The sequence below is a fragment of the Corella eumyota genome, chromosome 3, assembly GCF_963082875.1.
Source record: "Corella eumyota chromosome 3, kaCorEumy4.1, whole genome shotgun sequence".
NCBI classification, from domain to species: Eukaryota; Metazoa; Chordata; class Ascidiacea; order Phlebobranchia; family Corellidae; genus Corella; species Corella eumyota.
Window position 1 is genome coordinate 1,289,227 of NC_137492.1, and position 24,866 is coordinate 1,314,092.

Genomic DNA, 24,866 nt, shown 5'->3' on the forward strand with positions numbered 1-24,866 from the left:
AATTTTTTAATTTTTTTCAAAAAATTTGTATTTAATAGCATTGGCCAAAAATATCACGTGACCTAATTAAACCCAGAATAAAAATTTGCTGTAACTTTTGTTTTACTGAAAATTTTTGCGAAATGTTTTATCTTGAATGTTAGTTAGGTCAATGCGCATCTAATAAAATATAAAATTTTAGGTTTTAGACTTCATCAATTTTTAATAAAAGTGTCATAACTTTTATGAATATTAATATTTTCAAAAAATATTTTGTAAACACGTTTATTGGACCCGTGCAGTTCAAACAGAACAATTATTTTTCGATTTAAAAATTTTTAATTTTTTTCAAAAAATTTGTATTCAATAGCATTGGCTAAAAATATCACGTGACCTAATTAAACCCAGAATAAAAATTTGCTGTAACTTTTGTTTTACTGAAAATTTTTGCGAAATGTTTTATCTTGAATGTTAGTTAGGTCAATGCGCATCTAATAAAATATAAAATTTTAGGTTTTAGACTTCATCAATTTTTAATAAAAGTGTCATAACTTTTATGAATATTAATATTTTCAAAAAATATTTTGTAAACACGTTTATTGGACCCGTGCAGTTTCAACAGAACAATTATTTTTCGATTTAAAATTTTTTAATTTTTTTCAAAAAATTTGTATTCAATAGCATTGGCCAAAAATATCACGTGACCTAATTAAACCCAGAATAAAAATTTGCTGTAACTTTTGTTTTACTGAAAATTTTTGCGAAATGTTTTATCTTGAATGTTAGTTAGGTCAATGCGCATCTAATAAAATATAAAATTTTAGGTTTTAGACTTCATCAATTTTTAATAAAAGTGTCATAACTTTTATGAATATTAATATTTTCAAAAAATATTTTGTAAACACGTTTATTGGACCCGTGCAGTTTCAACAGAACAATTATTTTTCGATTTAAAAATTTTTAATTTTTTTCAAAAAATTTGTATTCAATAGCATTGGCCAAAAATATCACGTGACCTAATTAAACCCAGAATAAAAATTTGCTGTAACTTTTGTTTTACTGAAAATTTTTGCGAAATGTTTTATCTTGAATGTTAGTTAGGTCAATGCGCATCTAATAAAATATAAAATTTTAGGTTTTAGACTTCATCAATTTTTAATAAAAGTGTCATTACTTTTATGAATATTAATATTTTCAAAAAATATTTTGTAAACACGTTTATTGGACCCGTGCAGTTCCAACAGAACAATTATTTTTCGATTTAAAATTTTTAAATTTTTTTCAAAAAATATGTATTCAATAGCATTGGCCAAAAATATCACGTGACCTAATTAAACCCAGAATAAAAATTTGCTGTAACTTATGTTTTACTGAAAATTTTTGCGAAATGTTTTATCTTGAATGTTAGTTAGGTCAATGCGCATCTAATAAAATCTAAAATTTTAGGTTTTAGACTTCATCAATTTTTAATAAAAGTGTCATAACTTTTATGAATATTAATATTTTCAAAAAATATTTTGTAAGCACGTTTATTGGACCCGTGCAGTTCCAACAGAACAATTATTTTTCGATTTAAAAATTTTTAAATTTTTTCAAAAAATTTGTATTCAATAGCATTGGCCAAAAATATCACGTGACCTAATTAAACCCAGAATAAAAATTTGCTGTAACTTTTGTTTTACTGAAAATTTTTGCGAAATGTTTTATCTTGAATGTTAGTTAGGGTGGTATGGAAATATATATTATACAAAATAACCAAAAAAAATTTTTTTTTCAAAATTGAAAATTGATTGCATCATTAAAAGCTCGATAGTTTAGCGAACATTTTTGCAAAATTTTAATATTGTATATTAATATATACCAGAGTTATGACAAATTTATTAATATTTTGCAAAATTGCCAAATGTAAAATTTTGTATTTAAATGGAAGCGTATGGTCCTAACTAAGATTCAAGATAAAACATTTCTTCAAAATTCGCAATAAAACAAAAGTTACAGCATTTTTATATTTCGCCTATACCGTGACCTATTAACCTATAAGATGGTATAGGAATATATAATATGAAATGACCAAAAAAAGTTTTTTTTTCAAAATTGAAAATTGATTGCATCATTAAAAGCTCGATAGTTTAGCGAACATTTTTGCAAAATTTTAATATTGTATATTAATATATACCAGAGTTATGACAAATTTATTAATATTTTGCGAAATTGCCAAATGTAAAATTTTGTATTTAAATGGAAGCGTATGGTCCTAACTAAGATTCAAGATAAAACATTTCTTTAAAATTCGCAATAAAACAAAAGTTACAGCATTTTTATATTTCGCGTATACCGTGCGTGACCTATTAACCTATAAGGTGGTATAGGAATATATAATACGAAATGACCAACAAAAATTTTTTTTTCAAAATTGAAAATTGATTGCATCATTAAAAGCTCGATAGTTTAGCGAACATTTTTGCAAAATTTTAATATTGTATATTAATATATACCAGAGTTATGACAAATTTATTAATATTTTGCGAAATTGCCAAATGTAAAATTTTGTATTTAAATGGAAGCGTATGGTCCTAACTAAGATTCAAGATAAAACATTTCTTCAAAATTCGCAATAAAACAAAAGTTACAGCATTTTTATATTTTGCCTACACCGTGACCTTTTAACCAATAGGGTGGTATGGAAATATATATTATACAAAATGACCAAAAAAAATTTTTTTTCAAAATTGAAAATTGATTGCATCATTAAAAGCTCGATAGTTTAGCGAACATTTTTGCAAAATTTTTATATTGTATATTAATATATACCAGAGTTATGACAAATTTATTTATATTTTGCGAAATTGCCAAATGTAAAATTTTGTATTTAAATGGAAGCGTATGGTCCTAACTAAGATTCAAGATAAAACATTTCTTCAAAATTCGCAATAAAACAAAAGTTACAGCATTTTTATATTTCGCGTATACCGTGACCTATTAACCTATAAGGTGGTATAGGAATATATAATATGAAATGACCAAAAAAATTTTTTTTTTCAAAATTGAAAATTGATTGCATCATTAAAAGCTCGATAGTTTAGCGAACATTTTTGCAAAATTTTAATATTGTATATTAATATATACCAGAGTTATGACAAATTTATTAATATTTTGCGGAATTGCCAAATGTAAAATTTTGTATTTAAATGGAAGCGTATGGTCCTAACTAAGATTCAAGATAAAACATTTCTTCAAAATTCGCAATAAAACAAAAGTTACAGCATTTTTATATTTCGCCTATACCGTCACCTATTAACCTATAAGGTGGTATAGGAATATATAATATGAAATGACCAAAAAAAGTTTTTTTTTCAAAATTGAAAATTGATTCCATCATTAAAAGCTCGATAGTTTAGCGAACATTTTTGCAAAATTTTAATATTGTATATTAATATATACCAGAGTTATGACAAATTTATTAATATTTTGCGAAATTGCCAAATGTAAAATTTTGTATTTAAATGGAAGCGTATGGTCCTAACTAAGATTCAAGATAAAACATTTTTTCAAAATTCGCAATAAAACAAAAGTTACAGCATTTTTATATTTTGCCTATACCGTGACCTATTTACCTATAGGGTGGTATAGGAATATATAATATGAAATGACCAAAAAAAATTTTTTTTTTAATTAAAAATTGATTGCATCATTAAAAGCTCGATAGTTTAGCGAACATTTTTGCAAAATTTTAATATTGTATATTAATATATACCAGAGTTATGACAAATTTATTTATATTTTGCGAAATTGCCAAATGTAAAATTTTGTATTTAAATGGAAGCGTATGGTCCTAACTAAGATTCAAGATAAAACATTTCTTCAAAATTCGCAATAAAACAAAAGTTACAGCATTTTTATATTTCGCGTATACCGTGACCTATTAACCTATAAGGTGGTATAGGAATATATAATATGAAATGACCAAAAAAATTTTTTTTTTCAAAATTGAAAATTGATTGCATCATTAAAAGCTCGATAGTTTAGCGAACATTTTTGCAAAATTTTAATATTGTATATTAATATATACCAGAGTTATGACAAATTTATTAATATTTTGCGGAATTGCCAAATGTAAAATTTTGTATTTAAATGGAAGCGTATGGTCCTAACTAAGATTCAAGATAAAACATTTCTTCAAAATTCGCAATAAAACAAAAGTTACAGCATTTTTATATTTCGCCTATACCGTCACCTATTAACCTATAAGGTGGTATAGGAATATATAATATGAAATGACCAAAAAAAGTTTTTTTTTCAAAATTGAAAATTGATTCCATCATTAAAAGCTCGATAGTTTAGCGAACATTTTTGCAAAATTTTAATATTGTATATTAATATATACCAGAGTTATGACAAATTTATTAATATTTTGCGAAATTGCCAAATGTAAAATTTTGTATTTAAATGGAAGCGTATGGTCCTAACTAAGATTCAAGATAAAACATTTTTTCAAAATTCGCAATAAAACAAAAGTTACAGCATTTTTATATTTTGCCTATACCGTGACCTATTTACCTATAGGGTGGTATAGGAATATATAATATGAAATGACCAAAAAAAATTTTTTTTTTAATTAAAAATTGATTGCATCATTAAAAGCTCGATAGTTTAGCGAACATTTTTGCAAAATTTTAATATTGTATATTAATATATACCAGAGTTATGACAAATTTATTAATATTTTGCGAAATTGCCAAATGTAAAATTTTGTATTTAAATGGAAGCGTATGGTCCTAACTAAGATTCAAGATAAAACATTTCTTCAAAATTCGCAATAAAACAAAAGTTACAGCATTTTTATATTTCGCGTATACCGTGACCTATTAACCTATAAGGTGGTATAGGAATATATAATATGAAATGACCAAAAAAAAATTTTTTTTCAAAATTGAAAATTGATTGCATCATTAAAAGCTCGATAGTTTAGCGAACATTTTTGCAAAATTTTAATATTGTATATTAATATATACCAGAGTTATGACAAATTTATTAATATTTTGCGGAATTGCCAAATGTAAAATTTTGTATTTAAATGGAAGCGTATGGTCCTAACTAAGATTCAAGATAAAACATTTCTTCAAAATTCGCAATAAAACAAAAGTTACAGCATTTTTATATTTTGCCTATACCGTGACCTATTTACCTATAGGGTGGTATAGGTATATATAATATGAAATGACCAAAAAAAATTTTTTTTTTAATTAAAAATTGATTGCATCATTAAAAGCTCGATAGTTTAGCAAACATTTTTGCAAAATTTTAATATTGTATATTAATATATACCAGAGTTATGACAAATTTATTAATATTTTGCGAAATTGTCAAATGTAAAATTTTGTATTTAAATGGAAGCGTATGGTCCTAACTAAGATTCAAGATAAAACATTTCTTCAAAATTCGCAATAAAACAAAAGTTACAGCATTTTTATATTTCGCGTATACCGTGACCTATTAACCTATAAGGTGGTATAGGAATATATAATACGAAATGACCAAAAAAAATTTTTTTTTCAAAATTGAAAATTGATTGCATCATTAAAAGCTCGATAGTTTAGCGAACATTTTTGCAAAATTTTAATATTGTATATTAATATATACCAGAGTTATGACAAATTTATTAATATTTTGCGAAATTGCCAAATGTAAAATTTTGTATTTAAATGGAAGCGTATGGTCCTAACTAAGATTCAAGATAAAACATTTCTTCAAAATTCGCAATAAAACAAAAGTTACAGCATTTTTATATTTCGCGTATACCGTGACCTATTAACCTATAAGGTGGTATAGGAATATATAATATGAAATGACCAAAAAAAATTTTTTTTTCAAAATTGAAAATTGATTGCATCATTAAAAGCTCGATAGTTTAGCGAACATTTTTGCAAAATTTTATTATTGTATATTAATATATACCAGAGTTATGACAAATTTATTAATATTTTGCGAAATTGCCAAATGTAAAATTTTGTATTTAAATGGAAGCGTATGGTCCTAACTAAGATTCAAGATAAAACATTTCTTCAAAATTCGCAATAAAACAAAAGTTACAGCATTTTTATATTTCGCCTATACCGTCACCTATTAACCTATAAGGTGGTATAGGAATATATAATATGAAATGACCAAAAAAAGTTTTTTTTTCAAAATTGAAAATTGATCGCATCATTAAAAGCTCGATAGTTTAGCGAACATTTTTGCAAAATTTTAATATTGTATATTAATATATACCAGAGTTATGACAAATTTATTAATATTTTGCAAAATTGCCAAATGTAAAATTTTGTATTTAAATGGAAGCGTATGGTCCTAACTAAGATTCAAGATAAAACATTTCTTCAAAATTCGCAATAAAACAAAAGTTACAGCATTTTTATATTTTGCCTATACCGTGACCTATTAACCTATAGGGTGGTATAGGAATGTATAATATGAAATGACCAACAAAAATTTTTTTTTTAATTAAAAATTGATTGCATCATTAAAAGCTCGATAGTTTAGCGAACATTTTTGCAAAATTTTAATATTGTATATTAATATATACCAGAGTTATGACAAATTTATTTATATTTTGCGAAATTGCCAAATGTAAAATTTTGTATTGAAATGGAAGCGTATGGTCCTAACTAAGATTCAAGATAAAACATTTCTTCAAAATTCGCAATAAAACAAAAGTTACAGCATTTTTATATTTCGCCTATACCGTCACCTATTAACCTATAAGGTGGTATAGGAATATATAATATGAAATGACCAAAAAAAGTTTTTTTTTCAAAATTGAAAATTGATCGCATCATTAAAAGCTCGATAGTTTAGCGAACATTTTTGTAAAATTTTAATATTGTATATTAATATATACCAGAGTTATGACAAATTTATTTATATTTTGCGAAATTGCCAAATGTAAAATTTTGTATTGAAATGGAAGCGTATGGTCCTAACTAAGATTCAAGATAAAACATTTCTTCAAAATTCGCAATAAAACAAAAGTTACAGCATTTTTATATTTTGCCTATACCGTGACCTATTAACCTATAAGGTGGTATAGGAATATATAATATGAAATGACCAAAAAAAATTTTTTTTTCAAAATTGAAAATTGATTGCATCATTAAAAGCTCGATAGTTTAGCGAACATTTTTGCAAAATTTTAATATTGTATATTAATATATACCAGAGTTATGACAAATTTATTAATATTTTGCGAAATTGCCAAATGAAATGGAAGCGTATGGTCCTAACTAAGATTCAAGATAAAACATTTCTTCAAAATTCGCAATAAAACAAAAGTTACGGCATTTTTATATTTCGCCTATAACGTGACCTATTAACCTATAGGGTGGTATGGAAATCTTTGAAATGAATATTAAAGCGATGTCTCAGAAACAAAAAAAATTATAGAATCTAATCGTATTCACTTATGTGGAAATATATTTTTTGTATTTTATTGAAGTTTTTACACACAAGTAAAAGTAACAGATTTAAACATTTATTTTTAAAAAAAGCAATTTTATAATCTGAACCCATTGTTAATATATTTACACATGATCTTATAGCACTTTACAACATAATGTACCTAAAACAGATTTTAAAACTTTAAATTGTTTTTCAAACCATCAAACTAAATAACTATGCTCGAAATATTATTAATTATTTAGCTATGTATTAAACAATATTAAACCATGTTTTTATAAAAGAATGTATAAAAGTTTTTTTCTTTAACATTATATGTCTATAAAAAAAACTTTTTATTGAAATTTAGAACACTATATTATTTTATTACAGTTAAAAATTTTGTCATTTTTTAAAATAAATTATTAATTTTAACAACAATTTGACACCATTTAAAAAAACATAAAAAAGAAAAGACATTGCTGCAATTAAAATAGTATATTGTTCAAAAATAATATAAACTTACCCGTAAAAATTAATAATTTACTAACGAAATTGTACGACAAAAATTATTATTGATTTGAGATGTTACAGTTTTTTTTATATCATGATTGCAATTAAAGTATATTGTACAAAAATAGTAGGCTATACACTTAACAAAATAAATTGGTAATTTAAGTGAAATTGGTATTGATTTTTAAGAAGTTACAGTTTTTTCCTTATACCATTACTGCTATAATTTAATCAATAAAATTTCAATAAGGTAAACAGTTAAAATTTTTACAATAAATAAAACACAAGTGGCAACAGTAAACATAAAGAAAATGTTGTTTAATTTCACAGTGTGGTTTAAAATATTGTTATGTTTAAGAAACTTAACTCAGTTTTACCAAAAATATGACCAAAATATTTTTTGAAATTGTAGAAATTCATTTATTTAATACTCATTAGAAATTAATTTTTAATGTATTATCCCTCATATATTAATATTGGCAAGTTATAATTAAGTCTGGGAATTTGTAGTTGAACTTCGCCCTATTAAAAAACAATTAGGTTTGTTAAAAACAAAACAAAAAAATAGTAGAAGCTAGTCTATGAAATCTACCATTTAATTTTTTTCCAATATAAAACAACACAAATGGTTTTGTTAATTAGGCGAACCAACGTTTTTACCCTAAGTTCTTATATAAAGTTTATTGGCCGATGTTTATACATTAACTGTACTAAAATTAGCTTAAAAAAACTTTCCTATTAATATTAAGTTTAGCATTTAAATGCACCTCAAAATTAAATAAAAATTTTTACATGAATAATTTAATTCACATAGTGGAATGATAATGTTGTAACCATATACATACTTGTTTAAATATTCCTTTCGTTATTCGCTTTAACTTGACTCTGCCAGTTTTTGATTTGTCTTTTATTTCACAGTAAAACTCATGCGCTAAATGTCCATCTTCATCAAAATATTGGGAACTAAAATTTTTAACTTTTTCAATATTTAGAACATATATAACACATAGTAGCAATTTCCTTTGTGTCTTATAAACAATATAAGGTTATGCTTAGATTTTTACTGACAATATATATAAAATCATTTACTAAATACAATATTTAAAATTAAAACCCATTTTTTATTTTTATTTATTTTGGTTAAGATATATAATAAATATAACATCAATGCTACAAAAAAAAATGAAAAAATCAATTTAATGATTTAAAACATGCCACAAATATTAATGTCAACATACAGATTTTAAGTATGTTATGGCATGGTAACAAAACCCTATATTAGTTACTGCATAGTTACTGCTAAAACAAGATTTTAAAGTGACCTTGATTTGCGTGGTTTTATTTTAAAAAAACACCTGCGTAATCAAAAATCAATCAGCAGATATTTAATAGAGTAATTATAAATAACAAAGTGAATCAAGAATATGATGGAAAAATGTGTTACCCTTAATATAGGCAGTAATGTGAGAAGAAAGTCGTAGGTCAAGGTAACAGTTACAAATTATGTTTAAAAACTAACAAAATTACGAAAATACAGCAGATATAAATACCTTGTTCTTGTAAGTACAAAAGGTGATATGCCCCTCATATCTAAAGCATTTGATGAGGTTTGTTGATTACCACTTTGTGAATTGGACCCAGTAACATAATCGTAACCTTTTTTGGCATATTTCCCAGCATTGCCCCCCATAATAGCAACTGTGCAAAATGATTAAGTTCGCTTTAAAACTTTTAAAAAGTAAAAACGGAAAAATTTTTGACAATTTTGTTCCTATTCAGCTATTCAGTTATTTATATCTGAAACAATACTTAACATTATAACCTATGTTCTTCTAATTTACATAACCTACAAGTATCGTTAAGCATAAAAAGTTGTCCGTCAGTCTGAGTCTGTCATTTTATTTTAAGTCAGTTGTCACTGTCAGTCTGTCTAAAACTTTGTCTTTCCCAACTTTTAGGTTCATATAAATTATAACCAAGTTAAATATGGTAAGTTAAAGTTATTTTGTGCATGTGAAACCTTAAAGCTTCTTTAAATATTTTAAGTTTACAAATTTCTAAACTTTCAATAATCTCACTTTACGCGAACATTCTTTATTATGGAGTAGCTGTAATAACTTACGTTGGGTCGCATTAAAGGTTTTTGACACAGATTATTTATCCTCATTTAGTGCCAGTCTTTATAAAAATTGTACGTTTTCGATATCAAACTAACCTTATTATACCAATTATTCTGATGTATTTTATATTTTATTAAGAAATAAAAACAAATTCGGGAATGAACATAAAAAAAACAAGCTGTACAATACCACGTTAAAAGAAAATGATTATCAAAAGTTGTACATAACTAAAATTATCACAAAAAATAAAATTATCTTAAAACACGAACAAAATTGTTGGCACAAATAAAAAGAAATGGAAAAAAAACTAATTCACAATCACTGTATTCAAGTGGACACAACCATCGTCTTGCTAAAATAGTTAAATAACTTAAACATAGTACTTGGAAAATTAACCTAAATAACACATTTGTGATAAACTTGTTTCTTCCTTTTGTAGTGGGCAAGTGAAATGATAATTGTATTTTAGCAACACGATGATCGTACCGCACTTAAACACAGTGATTAAAACTACGAACACTTAATGATAATAAGAATCTGAGGGGTGTAAATGTTGATGGTAATGATGGTGTCGATTCCGCCGACCACAACTCTGATGACGTCGTCGGTGGTGGTGATGACGTCGTGAGCTACTCTTGACGTCAGTTGACGTGCTGTATTGTGACGGTGGAGGAGGGGGCGGAGCTTCCATCGCCCCCGAAAAATCTGACTCGGACCCGTGATACTGGATCACGTCGTCATGGTTACAGTTTACGCGGGTGTCATGGTTATAGGTCACATGGTCGCCATGGTTACTACAAGCCACGCGATCGCTATGGTTACAGGTTACGTGGGCATCTGCTTTTTTTAGAAGAGGAAACAAAGTCGTCGAATCGGTTGCCTCGGAGTGTTCCACTTGAGCGCCCACCACTTGATGGATCTCACAATATTCTTGCGCCGATTCTGATTGGCTGTTAGATGTGGGGGGGTGATCGAACGCCCCGCCCACCATTAACGTGGTTTCCTGGCTGACTGATTGGGCCTTAGCAACGGTTGCCATGGGTGGATTTAAGCGGGAACTTCGACAATAAACAAATCTAAAATTAAGATTTAGTTTTTTTTTTAATATTCAAGTAAAAGCAGTTGCATCACTGTACAACGATAAAACTTTATAAAATTGAAATAAAGGTATTTAGAAATGTTTCATTAAAAGTAAGTTGACCACTGCTCTCATGCTGTGGCGCCCTTAAGTATGTTGCCCTAAACGGTATAAACTCCTGCAGAGCCAGCACTTAATCAGCGGCAAAATTATTGGGCAATTGTAATCTAAATAATATCACAAACTGCCATAGGTAACTCGAGACTGGGTTGGGGTAACAGTTGTTACCTTATGTTGAGGTTGTAATTTCGGTCTTCCCACATTAAAAATAAATGTATATATAAAAGAAAAACATTTAAATATTGCTAGAAATTAAAAACATCACACTTTATTGCTTACAAAAAATGCATTCTATTCTGAGTTTTTTATTTTTTTAAAATTTTAACCCAAAATAAATTGAACTTACGCTAACACTAAGCAAACGACAATTAACCCAATGGCGATAGAAAGAGTTATAATTAGTGGAACTGAAAGGGTTGTCTCGGTTGAAACAAGAGAATTAGATCGATCGGAATATTGGTTTCTGTTTACACCAGAAGCTAAACATAAAAACTTTAATGTTACTCAAACAAAAATTTAAATAAGATAATTTAGTATTTAAAAAAGCGTTTTTTTTTTTTTTGGACGTAATGGACTTAAAACCAGCAGCGTGGTGTAGTGGTCAAGGTATTTAGCTCCACTATATAAGGTCATTGGTTCGATTTCCATTGCTTCCATGCAAAAGGGTCCTTAAGTAAGATATTATAAACGATACAAAATGCTGCCGAGCCAAAAAAACACATTTTTAATTACAAACCTGGTATAACGGTAAGATAGGCATATCCGAGAGTATATCCCATTGTGTTGGCACCCAGGCAAATATAAGATCCAGCGTCTCGCATGGTGGCGTGAGAGATCACTAATTTGTTTAAATACGACCCGTCATCCAATCTCATTGTCTAAAATTTAAATTTATTACATTTAAAACCAAATAGGATGAATATAAACGCATTTTTATAAAACATTATACACATTCTTAAGTTGTACAGGTTTAAGATATTCTTGATCTTATGATATAACTCCAATCCAGTCTTAAGTTGTACAAGTTTAAGATATGATGAGCCAATAAATTTTTTAAATTAGAATACATACTTCTTGTGTTGGTAAAATGAGATAATATTCCTCATTCAACTCCAGTGTGTTATTCGGAGGTTTGCCTTTGAACGAATGCTGATCTAAAACCTTGATCCACTTGATAGTGGGTCGTCGGATGCTTCGTACCCGACATTGGATCGAAGTCTTTTCGCCGAGTCGGGCAGTTGTGTTGACAGGATAGGGGTCCAAAACGACTGGACGTTCCGGCATGTGACCTAAATATATTTTTGTTAATTTACTTATTTTAATTGTTACAAATAGTTGATTTTTTGCTGAATTTTTAAATCTTTAATAAACTGTTAAAATTTTTCGATATTAACGACCAAATGTTCTGGCTTATAGCTCTAGCATTAATGTTTATCTTACCAACCACTTAAAAGAAAAAGTATTGATGCACAATCATATATTACACATAAAGTACATGTAGAAAATTACATGTTTTGCTCAGTGCCAAGCCTAACTGACATGTTATAAACGTTTAACGTAACTATAGTTAAAGTTACGATATTGTAACTTGCTTATTTACGATTTTATAATGATTTTAAAAACAAACAGCAGGCTTTTTTAATTTTAAAATTGATGTAATTCCTAATTAAAGTGTTGATATATTTATTTCTAAAATTGAACAAACGAAATTGTTTTTGTTGAATTTGCAGACAAGCGTAGCAAAAGCATTACAACACAAACTAGTGCAAGTTAAAAGTTCAAATACAAAAGTTCCGCTTTAAAGGATTTCTACAAAACACAAATAGACTCAATTTAAACGAAATTTGATAAATAGCAAAGCAAAACTAATTTTTCAAAGTACAAGTTTTTTTAAAGTTACACCCCAAAGATCAACATAACTTATTCAAGGTCTTAATTTACAAACGTGATTTTAATAACTTAATCCTACGAAAAATAGCTAACACAAATAATATTAAATAAATACTAGTTCAACAAAAGCATTTCTTTAGAGAATTACAATATAACCAAAACGTTATAAGAAAACTGACTTTATCTTGGTTTTGAAACTTATTAAACCACCATGTTAAGGTCTTAAGCAAAGACAATTATATCCTTATACAAACAGTGAACCAATGTAAAATATGACTAACCTGTTACAAGTAATGTGTAATCGAATGTAATTTCTCCGGCAGAGTTCCAAACTCGACAAGTATATTTGCCACTACTGCTAGGAGTGACATCGCGTAATATTAACGTCCACTGCGGCTTATCCGCGTTCAAACCGCCGCCAAAATGAGTTAGGTTTCCATCCTTATACCTTTTAAATAAAATATCAGAGTTAATATTTGTAGGTTGTCTAGTATTATATTTTTTTTATAACTTCGTGATTTTATTTATTTATTCATTTATTAATTGAGTTTGGACTAAAAAAGGGAATTTTTTTAAGCATTTAGAAGCATTTTCTAATATGCAAATAGTGGGGATTAAACTAAAGACCTAAGGTACAAAAACATCGGCTTTAAAAGTTTAAGTTACCATTGTATTTGAGGTCTCGGTTTTCCTTTAGCTTTACATCGAAATTTGACAACGCTTCCACGTTCTTTAACTAAATTGTATTTCCTCATTTTCTGAGGTTGGGAGAAGATCGGTTTTTCTACAAAAACAAAAAAAATGAAAAATTTTAAATTGTTTTTTTTTAGCTATGTTATATTCAGATTTGTGTAATAGCATTAACATTTTATGATCTATATTTGTCTTTAGGCATTGTAGTTTATAATTAATATTATGGCAAGTATATTTTTTAATATGGCCAACCTATATAAAATGTTAAAATTGTAACCTTTAATAATGAAATTAAATCAAAAACAAGATTTTAAATAAAATACCTGGCTCCCTTCGATCTAACGGAACTGATTTCTTATCACCTTCTTCTATAAATAAAAAAAAATAAAAAATAAAAAATTTAAAATAATAAAGTTTTACAATTAGGTTCTTAAAAAAAAATTGTATCTCTTTATTTAAACTCTATCTATTTCTGTGACGTCAAATTCCTTATGACGTCACACCAGCCCACCCCTCATAAAAAGGGGGGATTACATGCAAGGCTTCGTCTGACACAAGTTTACTGACAGACGAGGCACCAGAAATTTAAAGTTTTTACCCAGCAGAAGCTTCATACAATCACAATCTAATCCTATATCCACCTTAGTCTAACTATTTTCCACTAAAAACGGAGTTTTGTTATCACAATATTGGATTTAATATAAGCGCTAACGGATTAAGGAATGTAACAGATTTAATTTGTTAATAAAACGTGGTATTTCTTATTTTTTGGCCAGGTTTTAGAATATTTTACTACTACAAATAATGTTATGTTATGCTATGATATCATGTTTTAAGAATTTAACAACTGCGTTATTTTATAAGCTATAAAAACTAACTTTTATATCTCAATATCTCAAATATCTGCAAAGTACTATTTTTAAATTCAGATCAAAGACAAATAAATTTAGAAATGACAACTCGAAACCCCGCCCACAAGTTTGATTGACAGTTTGTTATGTTTAAAAATTAATGTCTGGGTCCTATATCGCGTGACAGTTTAAATATAAGTCCCAAGGTTAGTTGGGGGTTAAGCCACAATAATACCCCATATTTACCCCTTTGAAATTGACTTTAAGATAGGTAGTAATAGGGGACTAGTATATGGGTAAAAGGGGTATTTTTCGGGAGTTGTTTTCAAAGAATAATGTTAGTTTTGTAGCAAAAAAATTTTTTCAATAAAAAAATGTTGTAAAATTTGTGATTTTAGATTTTCATAAAACAACACATTACAAAACAAATTATTATTATTACGTAACAACTTGCATATTATTGACGTCAGAGTTATAGTAATCTCTATAAGCTGATAATCCAAACCTTCATGTTTTTATATTTGGTATTTGTACATAGTAAACTAAAGGTGGCAATTTTATACAAACTTCCAAAAATGTTGGCAATTTTTTATCATAACATTTATTTTTAAGGAAGTCAATTTTTAATTTCCGTTTAAGATTAGTTAATGTATAATTTAAATTTAATAGCATGTAATTATATAGTGTTTTTAAGTATTAGTTTTAATAAATATTTAATAATAGTTTTAAGCAGTTTTGTTTAAATTTTAAGGAAATTTTAGTTGTTAAATTAGGTAGTAATTTACAAAACGATGTAGAAATACTAATTTTCCTAAAAAATCGCATAAAAATCACCAGTTTTGGTGCGCAATTTATCGTGTTTTGCGACGATATTACGACCAACAATTTTAATGGTCCAGCCAAATAAGTTTAAATTGCAGCAATCAAAAAAACGAATAAAAATCATTTATATAAAGTCAGTTAGTCAGGTAGATGTCTAACTAGTATATTTTAAACCTTTAATTTAACTCAATTGATTGAAATACCTTTTGTGTGAATTGGGGTATCAAGTAACATGAGGAGGAGGAGTTGAATAATGATTTCTTTATTTCCCAAACCAAACCGTTTGTGTTATTTTTAAATGTAATAAATAGATCAGGTTTTGTGACGTGTTTTGCTTTTTTAAACGTGCAAACTGAAACTAGTTTTGAAGATATTTCTTCGAAATTGAACCCAAAATCTATGACGTCATAAAATCAAATTTTTTGCAGATTTTTTTACGAATATTCTTAAATTTATTTTCATTTTATCACGCGTGTGGGTAAAAATCATTTTTCAAATCGTCAAAATATTTCAAAAATCGAATTTTTTTTCGTCCCACAAAAACCTTCCAAAAACACATTTCAACTGCGCAGCATCTGAACCATGATATCACGTGACCTGTGACGCGAAACCACGTGACCCACAGCAAGGAAGCGATCGTTTGGACCGAATTCGATCCGAAATCGCATTGTTCGAAGTTGTTTTGGAATAAATAAGATTTTGTAGGTAACTTAATACCAGTAGACAGAGAAGACTTTTCAGACCATACTGTCCACTAATTGTGCTTAAAAAACTTCTTAAAATGAATAAGTTCTTATTTAGAAGGGTGGGATAGGGAAACTAGTGGTATAATGATCCTAATGTTTTGGATACAGTTTAATGCTGGTATTTAACATGTTGATTAAATAAACAAAATTAAAACAACATAAAAAATATTTGACTTATTTCTTAAACGCATTTGTTCCGCCTTGCCAATAGTCTTTTTTACAACAAAAAATCGCTTTTTCATTAAATTACTTTGTTGATGAACAGTATTTAAAATAAAAGTAAGTTTAAAATATAAAATAAATTCATAACAACATGTTTATTTATACATTGGCACTTTTAACTTATTCAACCTAAAAATGGGCCAGTATATTTTAAAAGTTTGCGAAAAAAATCAGATTATGATATTCTTACATCGACTATAAAAATAATTTTTGATAAATTTTCAGTATTGCGTTAAAACCAACAAACAGGTTGTAACGGTTGTTTTCATAATCTTGTTACAATGACTCTTAACCTATTTGGTTCATTGTAACTAGTTTCAACAGAAACAACAATACTAAAATCTCAACTGACTTAAAATAACCATTTCACACACTATTACATATCGAACAATTATGTAGAAACACATCATTTCAAATTATGTGTAAAAATTGGTCTTTTTAAATGTGTAAAAATTTTTTTTTTTGAATGTGTGTAAAAATTGGTCATTTTAAAATATGTGTAAAAATGTTATTTAAAAGAAAAAAATTTAATTTAAAACTCTAAAAATAAATTTTAAAGTAGTAGATAATGCTTCTTTAATAGTAAAACAGTTAAAATGCTTTTTACGGTTTTTTAAAACCTAATTTTTTATTCAAATAACGGGGTAAATTAGTAGATAATTGATAATTGGGTGTTAATAGGAATCTCTAAGTATGGGACCCCACGTGTTTAAACAACCGTGAAGTAAGTTATCAATTACAACTAAATTAAGGTTTTAACTTAGCGTGAGAACCTAAGATATTCGTCCAAAAATCAAAAAATTTAACTAATCGACAGAAATCAATTTAGTTTCCTTGAAATTTAATTTTTAAGTTTATTTACAAAGTGCTTGATTACAATACAAGATTTTTGTACAGCTTAACACTTGGTATATTCAAACTACAAATACTATAGCAATGTTTTTTCATTTAAAATATGCAAATTTTTATAAAACCTCATGTTTTACGATATCCTAGATTAAGGAAATGAACTTACACGGAGGTGATATTTATAAAAATAATCACCATACTTAACATTATTTGTGGGAAGATCAAAGTATTAAAATATTGGTTAATTAACTGCAATTAGTGGTGTTTACTCTGAATTATAAGATTTAAAAACCTAGTTTTTTTATTTTAGGAAATAATTGATTTATTGTTTTACACATTAGGAAATTTTTGTCCAATTTTAATTAGAATAATTACAAAATTTTTAAGTTAGCATTTTTTTTGTTTCTACTGTTTTAAAATTTTTTAATTTTGAGCAATTTTACTCAAAAAAGTTATATTTACAGGAAAAATAATTAACAAATTACATAATTTTAAAGTTTACTCATTAAACGGGACCACCTTTTATTTTACCAATTTATTTTCAGTTGAATAATGATAACAATCAACACACATATTTATACATGATTAATAGATTAAAAAACTTTACGCTTAAAAACTCAGTTTCAAGACCTCAAAAATATCATTTAAGGATTTTATCAAAATTTACTAAAACCAAAACCCTGTTTCGATAAAATAATCGGAAGATCAATTTTAAAATCTTAAACTGAAATAAAAACAACTCAAGATTAAGTTGAATAAATAAACTTTAAATAATTTCAATCAATAGACTTGCAATGTTTACTGTAATACGATATAAGCGGCGCAAAATGTTTGTAGTTTGGCGAAAAAATAAAACAGGGTGAAGGTTATAACACGTGGGTTCGTTTGTAAATATTTTTCAACTTGTTTTGAATTTGTTCATTTTAAGAATTTACGCAACCTGACAGCTTTATAAACATCACTACGTGTTCTACAATAACAACAAAAACTAAACAATATAATATACTGATATAATGCAAGAATGTATTACTTTTAAATTAATAAATTTAATATATTGGTCATTCATTTATTGTCGGGCCCATAACTTTTTCGAATATAAGTATTTTTTATGTTCCAAGATATTAATTCAGTACCTTAACATGTTATTATAGGATATGTACACCAATAACTGTTAAAATAACCATAATATTACACCTTTTAACATATATAGCAAACTATTATAACATAAAATCTAGGACAATATACAGACGACAACACCCGATATGTTAATTGCTCGAAAAAAACGTTTTAGTAAATCGCCAAACCTTGTGTAAATGTGAAAAGTACAACAACAGGATTGTAAAAATCTGCAATCTCTATATCACATGTAAGCTGATAGCTTGCTAATGTATTTTAAAGGCGTTAGTTGTAACTGCGTTTGACTTGAAACTTTTTAACGATTTTTTTCGTATTTTTAGTTTTTTGTTTAGCAACAAATTTAAAAGCCATGTGCGCAAAATATTTTGGTTCAAAATATTCTAATTGCTAAGTACGTTGGTTAAATAAGTTTATTTTAGAGTGTATTTCTACAGCACAGTAATGTGTTAAATAAATTTAAATTTAAGATAATAAAAAAATGGTTTAAAATAAAAAATTTACCATAAATATTAAATAAATAAAACCTTTAAAAATATTCGTTTACAAAAGCAATTTCTGTCAACAGAAAAAACTGTTTTACACTTATAAATTATTCATAAGTTATTAAAGTTAATACCCCTATCATTATGGGGCAATATAAGTTGTATTATATCCCCTACTACTTGTTGATTTAACGGACTACACGCTTCCAAAACACGGCGACAAAGATATAAAAAGGCAAAAACAACAAACATGTATAATACATTTGGTTCGAAACCGCGTGAAAAATAGGACCATTGTGATCAATGTATTATGTATACATATTGAATAAAGGACAATGCGTGTGCTATAGCTTTGTTTAGATAAATGGGCGACAATTGTCAAAATAAATACAGCCCTAATGACCGCATAAGAGCGAAAAATGTTTTGTTTAGATCGTTGTAAGGATAAGTGGGGTTTTAGAATGCGTTAAAATGTTAATCTCTAAATCTAAATGATCAATTATCGCACATTTTCTACGGTGATGCTCAATTATAAACAAGTATTTTGTCAGGGCGAAAATTAGAAAAACAAATAAAAATTTAAAAAATAAATTCAGAATTTTTAAATTTTTGACCATTTTTAGGGGTTTATTACATTTGAAGGATTTTAAATTTGGTAAGTTAAAAAATTACAAAAAGTTAAATTTTAACCAAAAAAATGTTCCAAAATTATTTTTAAGGTGACTTTTAAATACTCAAATAACATCGAACCCCGTAACCCATGACGACGCCGGGGTGAATGGGGTCAGGGGGAAATTAAACGCTGGTTGAGTTTGAGTTTTATAGAATTCATGTTAAAACATGAAATCCCTTGTTTATCTGAACAACATCTACTTGAAAACCTAACCCACCTCTCATTTCGACTTTAAAAGAAAATTTGTAACTTTTTAAGGGTCAGGTTACCACCAAAAAATTTCAACATCACCCCAGGCAACTTGTATGACGTCATAATATAGAGTTGGTGACGCGACACAGCCGTTTCGGGAAGTCGAATTTCAGGTAAATTATTCTAAGTTTTTAGTTTAAATAAATGGACACAATGTTTCAAGTGGTCGGTCTAATGATTGGTCACTCAATCTTGAAACATTTAAGTTTCTGTCCGGTTGGCCATGGGTCATTGAAAATGGGTTTTAACAAACTTTTGTCGGTTTTAATGACTCACAATTAAGTAAATTGTTCAAGTATCGAAGCCATTGTAACACTACGTTGGATTGAAATTATGCAAACATAACTATCGCTAGCTTCAAGTACTGTATATTCGTTTATATATAAAAACTATGTAAAACTATAAGAAAATCGTCTTTGGGCCCAAAAAACATATAAAAAAGGGTTTAAACCTGTAAGTAAAGCAATAAAAAATGGACAGCGCTCAGGTATTTACGTAAATGTGGTCTCGAACGAAAATAAAACTACTTCAACTGCTCCAGTAATTTGTAGTCCACTTTAAAACTAACTTGTTTTTTTTTACAAACCAAAAACAAAGAACTCTTGATAATGTTACTGGGTGCGGGGAAGAAGTCGAAAAATTCTAGAGTGCTCCTCGAAAGACCAGCCCGTTTATGACGTCATAGAAGAGTCGTTTAACCGAGCACCACTACAGATTGGCTTGTAGTTTAGTTAAGCTGACCTCATTGGTTGAAATCTAGCTACCGAGTCTTTGTTTTTTGGGTTTTAAAGCGTTTTAAATTGGTCTGCAAATTAGCGAAAAAAACAAGTTTTTAAACAAAGATTTTTGCTTAAAACAACGCATTTTAGTCCATGTTATTTTTACATTATTTCGTACTTTGCCTAAATAAAATATTACGTAATAGTGTTAGGACGAAACACATAGGATTAACACTCTAAAAATATTATATCCTAAAATACACAAGCTTTAAGGTTTAGTTACCCAAACAAATAAGAAATATGGTAAATATGGTTTCGTACAGAACCTCCTTAATCATTCGCAAATGTTCGACGAAGGCTTTTGACATATGAGCAAACACACTTTAATGTTTCAACTAAAACTATGTAAATAAAAAATCTTGTTTGCTGAACTTAGGATTCGTAATGTTACAAGTTAATTCAAAAGATGTTTTTTACAACGCTGGATTTTTAGCCTTTTTTAAATTGAACTTAGTAAACTATTTATATAATAACCCAAGTTTTAAATCACATTTTGCTAAAAGTCAAAACTTTTGTCCAGTTTATATGAGTAATGACTTTACATCTATAAAATACGCCAGGTATTTGCATAAGGTATTTTATAAAGGGTTTATACCGGTATTTAACAAAGTAGGGCCGTTTTAGACAAAGTATTACGCAGTAAAGTCCACTATAATTAAGACAAGTTCTCGATGTTTTAACTGTACACAAAACTTTGTCTCAAATTCCTCTTATTTCTGCATGAGTGTGTGAGATTTTAGTTTAATCCAGCCAAGATTTAAGCGATTTTTTCGACTTTTGTGTCTCAAGTTGCTTATTTATAGCTCAAAAAATCGGTCTCTAGATTAAAGGACAATACCACGAGTTAAAAGTAACTTAAACTTGTACAACTTAACAAAAACAAAAAAATATAACCGTTGGAATAAATTTTTCGAATCGAGGATAAAATTAAACTAAAAAAAACAAATTTAGGTAATAGGGTAAAAATAAAGAATAATCCTGCACTCTGTGAAACAAACAGCCAATCACTAATTGGAGTGGTCAAGGAGAATACTTCACGGCACTTCGCTGGTGCAGCTGATAATTAAGCGCCAGCTTCTCAAGCCTGTCAGGCACTTGTTACATTTTCAACAACGGAACGCTAAATACCAGTCTAATTGGGCTTGTGTTTTTCGCGTGTAATCTTAAGCAAATGTAACCGATTTTCGGGTTCCAGACGCCTTAACTCACAGTTTAACAACTACTTCAGTTTTGTTACAAATTCAAGTGTCAAGGCGATACAAATCGACTTTCAAAACCAGCAAAATTTGAAGGAGTTTTCGCGTATTCTAACTACTTAAAAACGGAACGCGAACTAGTCAACAACATCCTTAAAATTGCGGTTTTCGTTCTAAAAAAGCAAATTTTAAGTAATCACCTCGAACTTGTAACTGAATTTGAACATCCCGGCTTCCGAATCCATTCACAGCTTTGCAGAGGTACATCCCCGAATCCGATACTTCTACGTTTCTGACCATCAAACTCATTCTCTGTTGTTTAAATCGTTTCCAATCTTGTGATATTGATTCCCCTGTTCAAATAAAACGTAACTTTAAATAAGTTCGCCCATAAAATTAAAAGTTAAATTAAGAGTACATACCTAAAAAAATGAACTCTTTTTTCAATTTTAAATTACACAACCAAGCTAATATTTATTGACAGATATTGAGCGAATTCTATTGCAAAATTTACAAACATATTAAAAGGCCTATTAAAATAATTAATATTTTACCATCTTTCCACCAAACAGTGTGAGGATACGGATTTCCGGACACCAAACAAGGTAAGGTTAAGGTTTCTCCCTGTACAGCTTTCACCGTTGTTATCGCACTTGCTACAACACGGGGTGGGTTACCTCCTAGAAATAATAAAAAAAATTGTAATATTTTTTCTACTAGTCCGGTAGTGTTGTATACAGGTCATGGCAGCGGACTACGAGTCGAAAGGTTTTGGGTTGGAGCGGCACCAATGCCACACTATTTGCCCATATAGTAGAACAAAAAAAATCAAGAAAAAAAAAAAAAACAAAAAAAAAACAAGAAAAATATTACAACATTTCTAAAAAAAGTTAGATTTGCGTAATTTAGCCCAACAAAACAGCGGTTTTTGCGGTAATAAAAGTATTAATAACCTCCTTCAGTTTTAAGTATAATTGATCTATTTAGAACCCCTCTAAGCTATTAGGCAAAAAATCTAATATTCGCGACAAATTTGTGGTATAAATTTGGCGACAAATCCAAATGAACCGTTTAATTTTTAGGTTAAAACTTTGTATTAATTTCCCGTTCGCTAGTTAGTGATACAGTGTTCGTAATGTAACTGTAGCCCTTATACTGTGTGGCCCCCGATATGCTTTGTTAAATTTAGCCAGCATATTTTAAACTTTTAACATAACCCCTATAGCGCTAACAAGGTTTCTATTTAAAGATGCCACCCACAAAATGTTAAGTTACAACGTTAAACAAATGGGTTTTTGTTGTCGAATATGTTTATTATAAACCTTTTTGAAGTACGTAATTTTGTTAGTGTTTATGGTATGCTTATATAAGTTTAAAGTAAAATAACTAAAACTATTTGTAAAATTAAATATTGCAAAGAAAAAACTATTTTTTTATGATATTAGGTTTAAATTTTATAGTCTTTTTTTTGAAAAGAAATCGTGTGTTTAAGTAGCCGTGTGTTAAAACAACAAAAAAATCGATATCTTAACACTGGCATTTCTTATTTGTTTGTGACATCATAGAATTAATTACTTAAAATACATTCTCGAATGTTTAAACAAGTCAATTATGCAGAAAATCTCTTTGATGTTTGGCGAATTGTCGGCGAAGTGGTCTTTGAAAAAACTACTTTAAATCGAAAAAATCGATGACCAGAGGAAAGAATATTAACAGAAAATTTAAGGATTTATTTAGACATTAAAAATTCGCGCCAAATTTTAAGTGCAGCTGCTTTAATTGAGAACTAATTCATGGCAATATTGCTCTTAATTGCAGTCTCAATTTTGCTGTATACTTCAATTGGTGGGCTGGCTTAAGTACCTTTACGTAATAGTTAAGTATAATTGTCTATAACCCACTTAAATACTTATATCATATAAAAAACGGGACGCCTATATTTTAGAGTTGCAAAAAAATACAAAAATTAATAAGGTGCCTTAAATTGCAATGGTTTAATATTGATACCATGGCGATATATGAAAAATCCTTTAACATAATGTTGACATTAAAGCGGTCTTAAAACGTAACGTTAAACGACCTAATAAAACTTTGCAAATAGGCAAATATCGTAAATTTAATTTCTATTGATAAAACTACCGTAAAAATAGTTCGTTTTTGCTATATAAAAGGTAATAATATTATAGTAGGGCCTTACACAAAAACCATTAATAATTAAGCTTACATAATAAACTTACCTCTATTAATTCCTGATGCAAACGGCAAAAAAACAAAAAACTGAAGTAGAAAAATAAAATAGAATTTGCTGAATTCCAGTAATGACTTCCTTCTAAAAAAAATAATTAGGAATATTTAATTAAACTTGCATAAATTTACCTAATTTTAAAAAGCAGTAACTAGTATTGTTTATCACAATCTAGTTTTAAAATTATACAAAAACTAACCTAAATTTTGGCTTCTTTTTATCAATATCCATCAAAAAAAGATTCTTAAAATTATATCGATTTGTGAAGGCTTGAAATTTTACAAATTGAAAGTTGAAACCAGAGTTAACAAACTGATGTGTTGACTGGTTGGCAATAGCTTGACAACCACATATTGTTCGCGTACAGGTGCTGGCAGCAAAGCTAAAGGAATTCGTTGAAAGTTGGTGAAGTCGCTGACAAGTGATCGCTGCGTTTGGCATATTTTCAGTTGTGCTTTTCATAGTATTGTCCATTTTTAACAGGCTTGTTTACTTAAAATTCAGCATAAACAAACAGTAATAACAGCTTTTTTCATAGTTAGAAAATTATAACAGTATCTTTAAGTACAAAAGTTAGTTTAAAAGTTAAAAAAAATTTTGTTGCGCAAAAAAATGTTGCTGTCACCCAAAACTTAACCCTATCTACTCTAAAACGTTTTAAAACGGTAAAAAAATCAGATAAATCTTCTAAAAATCCATTTAGGTACAATAAATTTGCATTAGTTTTACCATTATACGATTAGATCGCAATCTTCTAAAATTGGCAGCAATTTGTGATTTATATCTAA

General features: G+C 27.9%; 2 protein-coding genes across 2 annotated transcripts; both read right to left on the bottom strand.

Moving 5' to 3' along the window:
- Positions 1-7,713: 7,713 nt before the first annotated feature.
- Positions 7,714-9,975, bottom strand: LOC145745567 (tumor suppressor candidate 2-like). Its single transcript, XM_082563681.1, has 3 exons — positions 9,474-9,975; positions 8,769-8,886; positions 7,714-8,445 (listed from the first exon to the last, which is right to left on the bottom strand). Exons 1-3 carry the CDS (start codon positions 9,611-9,613, stop codon positions 8,380-8,382), a joined length of 324 nt encoding a protein of 107 aa, XP_082419807.1. The 5' UTR covers positions 9,614-9,975; the 3' UTR covers positions 7,714-8,379.
- Positions 9,976-10,165: 190 nt separating this feature from the next.
- On the bottom strand, positions 10,166-24,633 carry LOC145745118 (uncharacterized). Its single transcript, XM_082563112.1, has 11 exons — positions 24,278-24,633; positions 24,071-24,162; positions 22,388-22,513; positions 22,034-22,186; positions 14,148-14,192; positions 13,798-13,915; positions 13,413-13,579; positions 12,313-12,530; positions 11,978-12,119; positions 11,588-11,720; positions 10,166-11,119 (listed from the first exon to the last, which is right to left on the bottom strand). Exons 1-11 carry the CDS (start codon positions 24,550-24,552, stop codon positions 10,564-10,566), a joined length of 2,025 nt encoding a protein of 674 aa, XP_082419238.1. The 5' UTR covers positions 24,553-24,633; the 3' UTR covers positions 10,166-10,563.
- Positions 24,634-24,866: the final 233 nt, after the last annotated feature.

What these genes read in the sequence shown, in the direction of transcription:
- LOC145745567 (XM_082563681.1), bottom strand. Translation starts at nt 9,613, where the DNA reads ATGGGGGGCAATGCTGGGAAATATGCCAAAAAAGGTTACGATTATGTT. An exon ending in TTTGTACTTACAAGAACAAG is followed by an intron (nt 8,887 to 9,473) that starts GTATTTATATCT and finishes TAAAAATTTTAG; the next exon opens with TTCCCAATATTTTGATGAAG. An exon ending in CGAAAGGAATATTTAAACAA is followed by an intron (nt 8,446 to 8,768) that starts GTATGTATATGG and finishes GTTTTTTAATAG; the next exon opens with GGCGAAGTTCAACTACAAAT.
- LOC145745118 (XM_082563112.1), bottom strand. Translation starts at nt 24,552, where the DNA reads ATGGACAATACTATGAAAAGCACAACTGAAAATATGCCAAACGCAGCG. An exon ending in AATTCAGTTACAAGTTCGAG is followed by an intron (nt 14,193 to 22,033) that starts GTGATTACTTAA and finishes TTTTATTTATAG; the next exon opens with AAGAAGGTGATAAGAAATCA. An exon ending in GTCGTTTGCTTAGTGTTAGC is followed by an intron (nt 11,120 to 11,587) that starts GTAAGTTCAATT and finishes TCTTAATTTTAG; the next exon opens with ATTTGTTTATTGTCGAAGTT.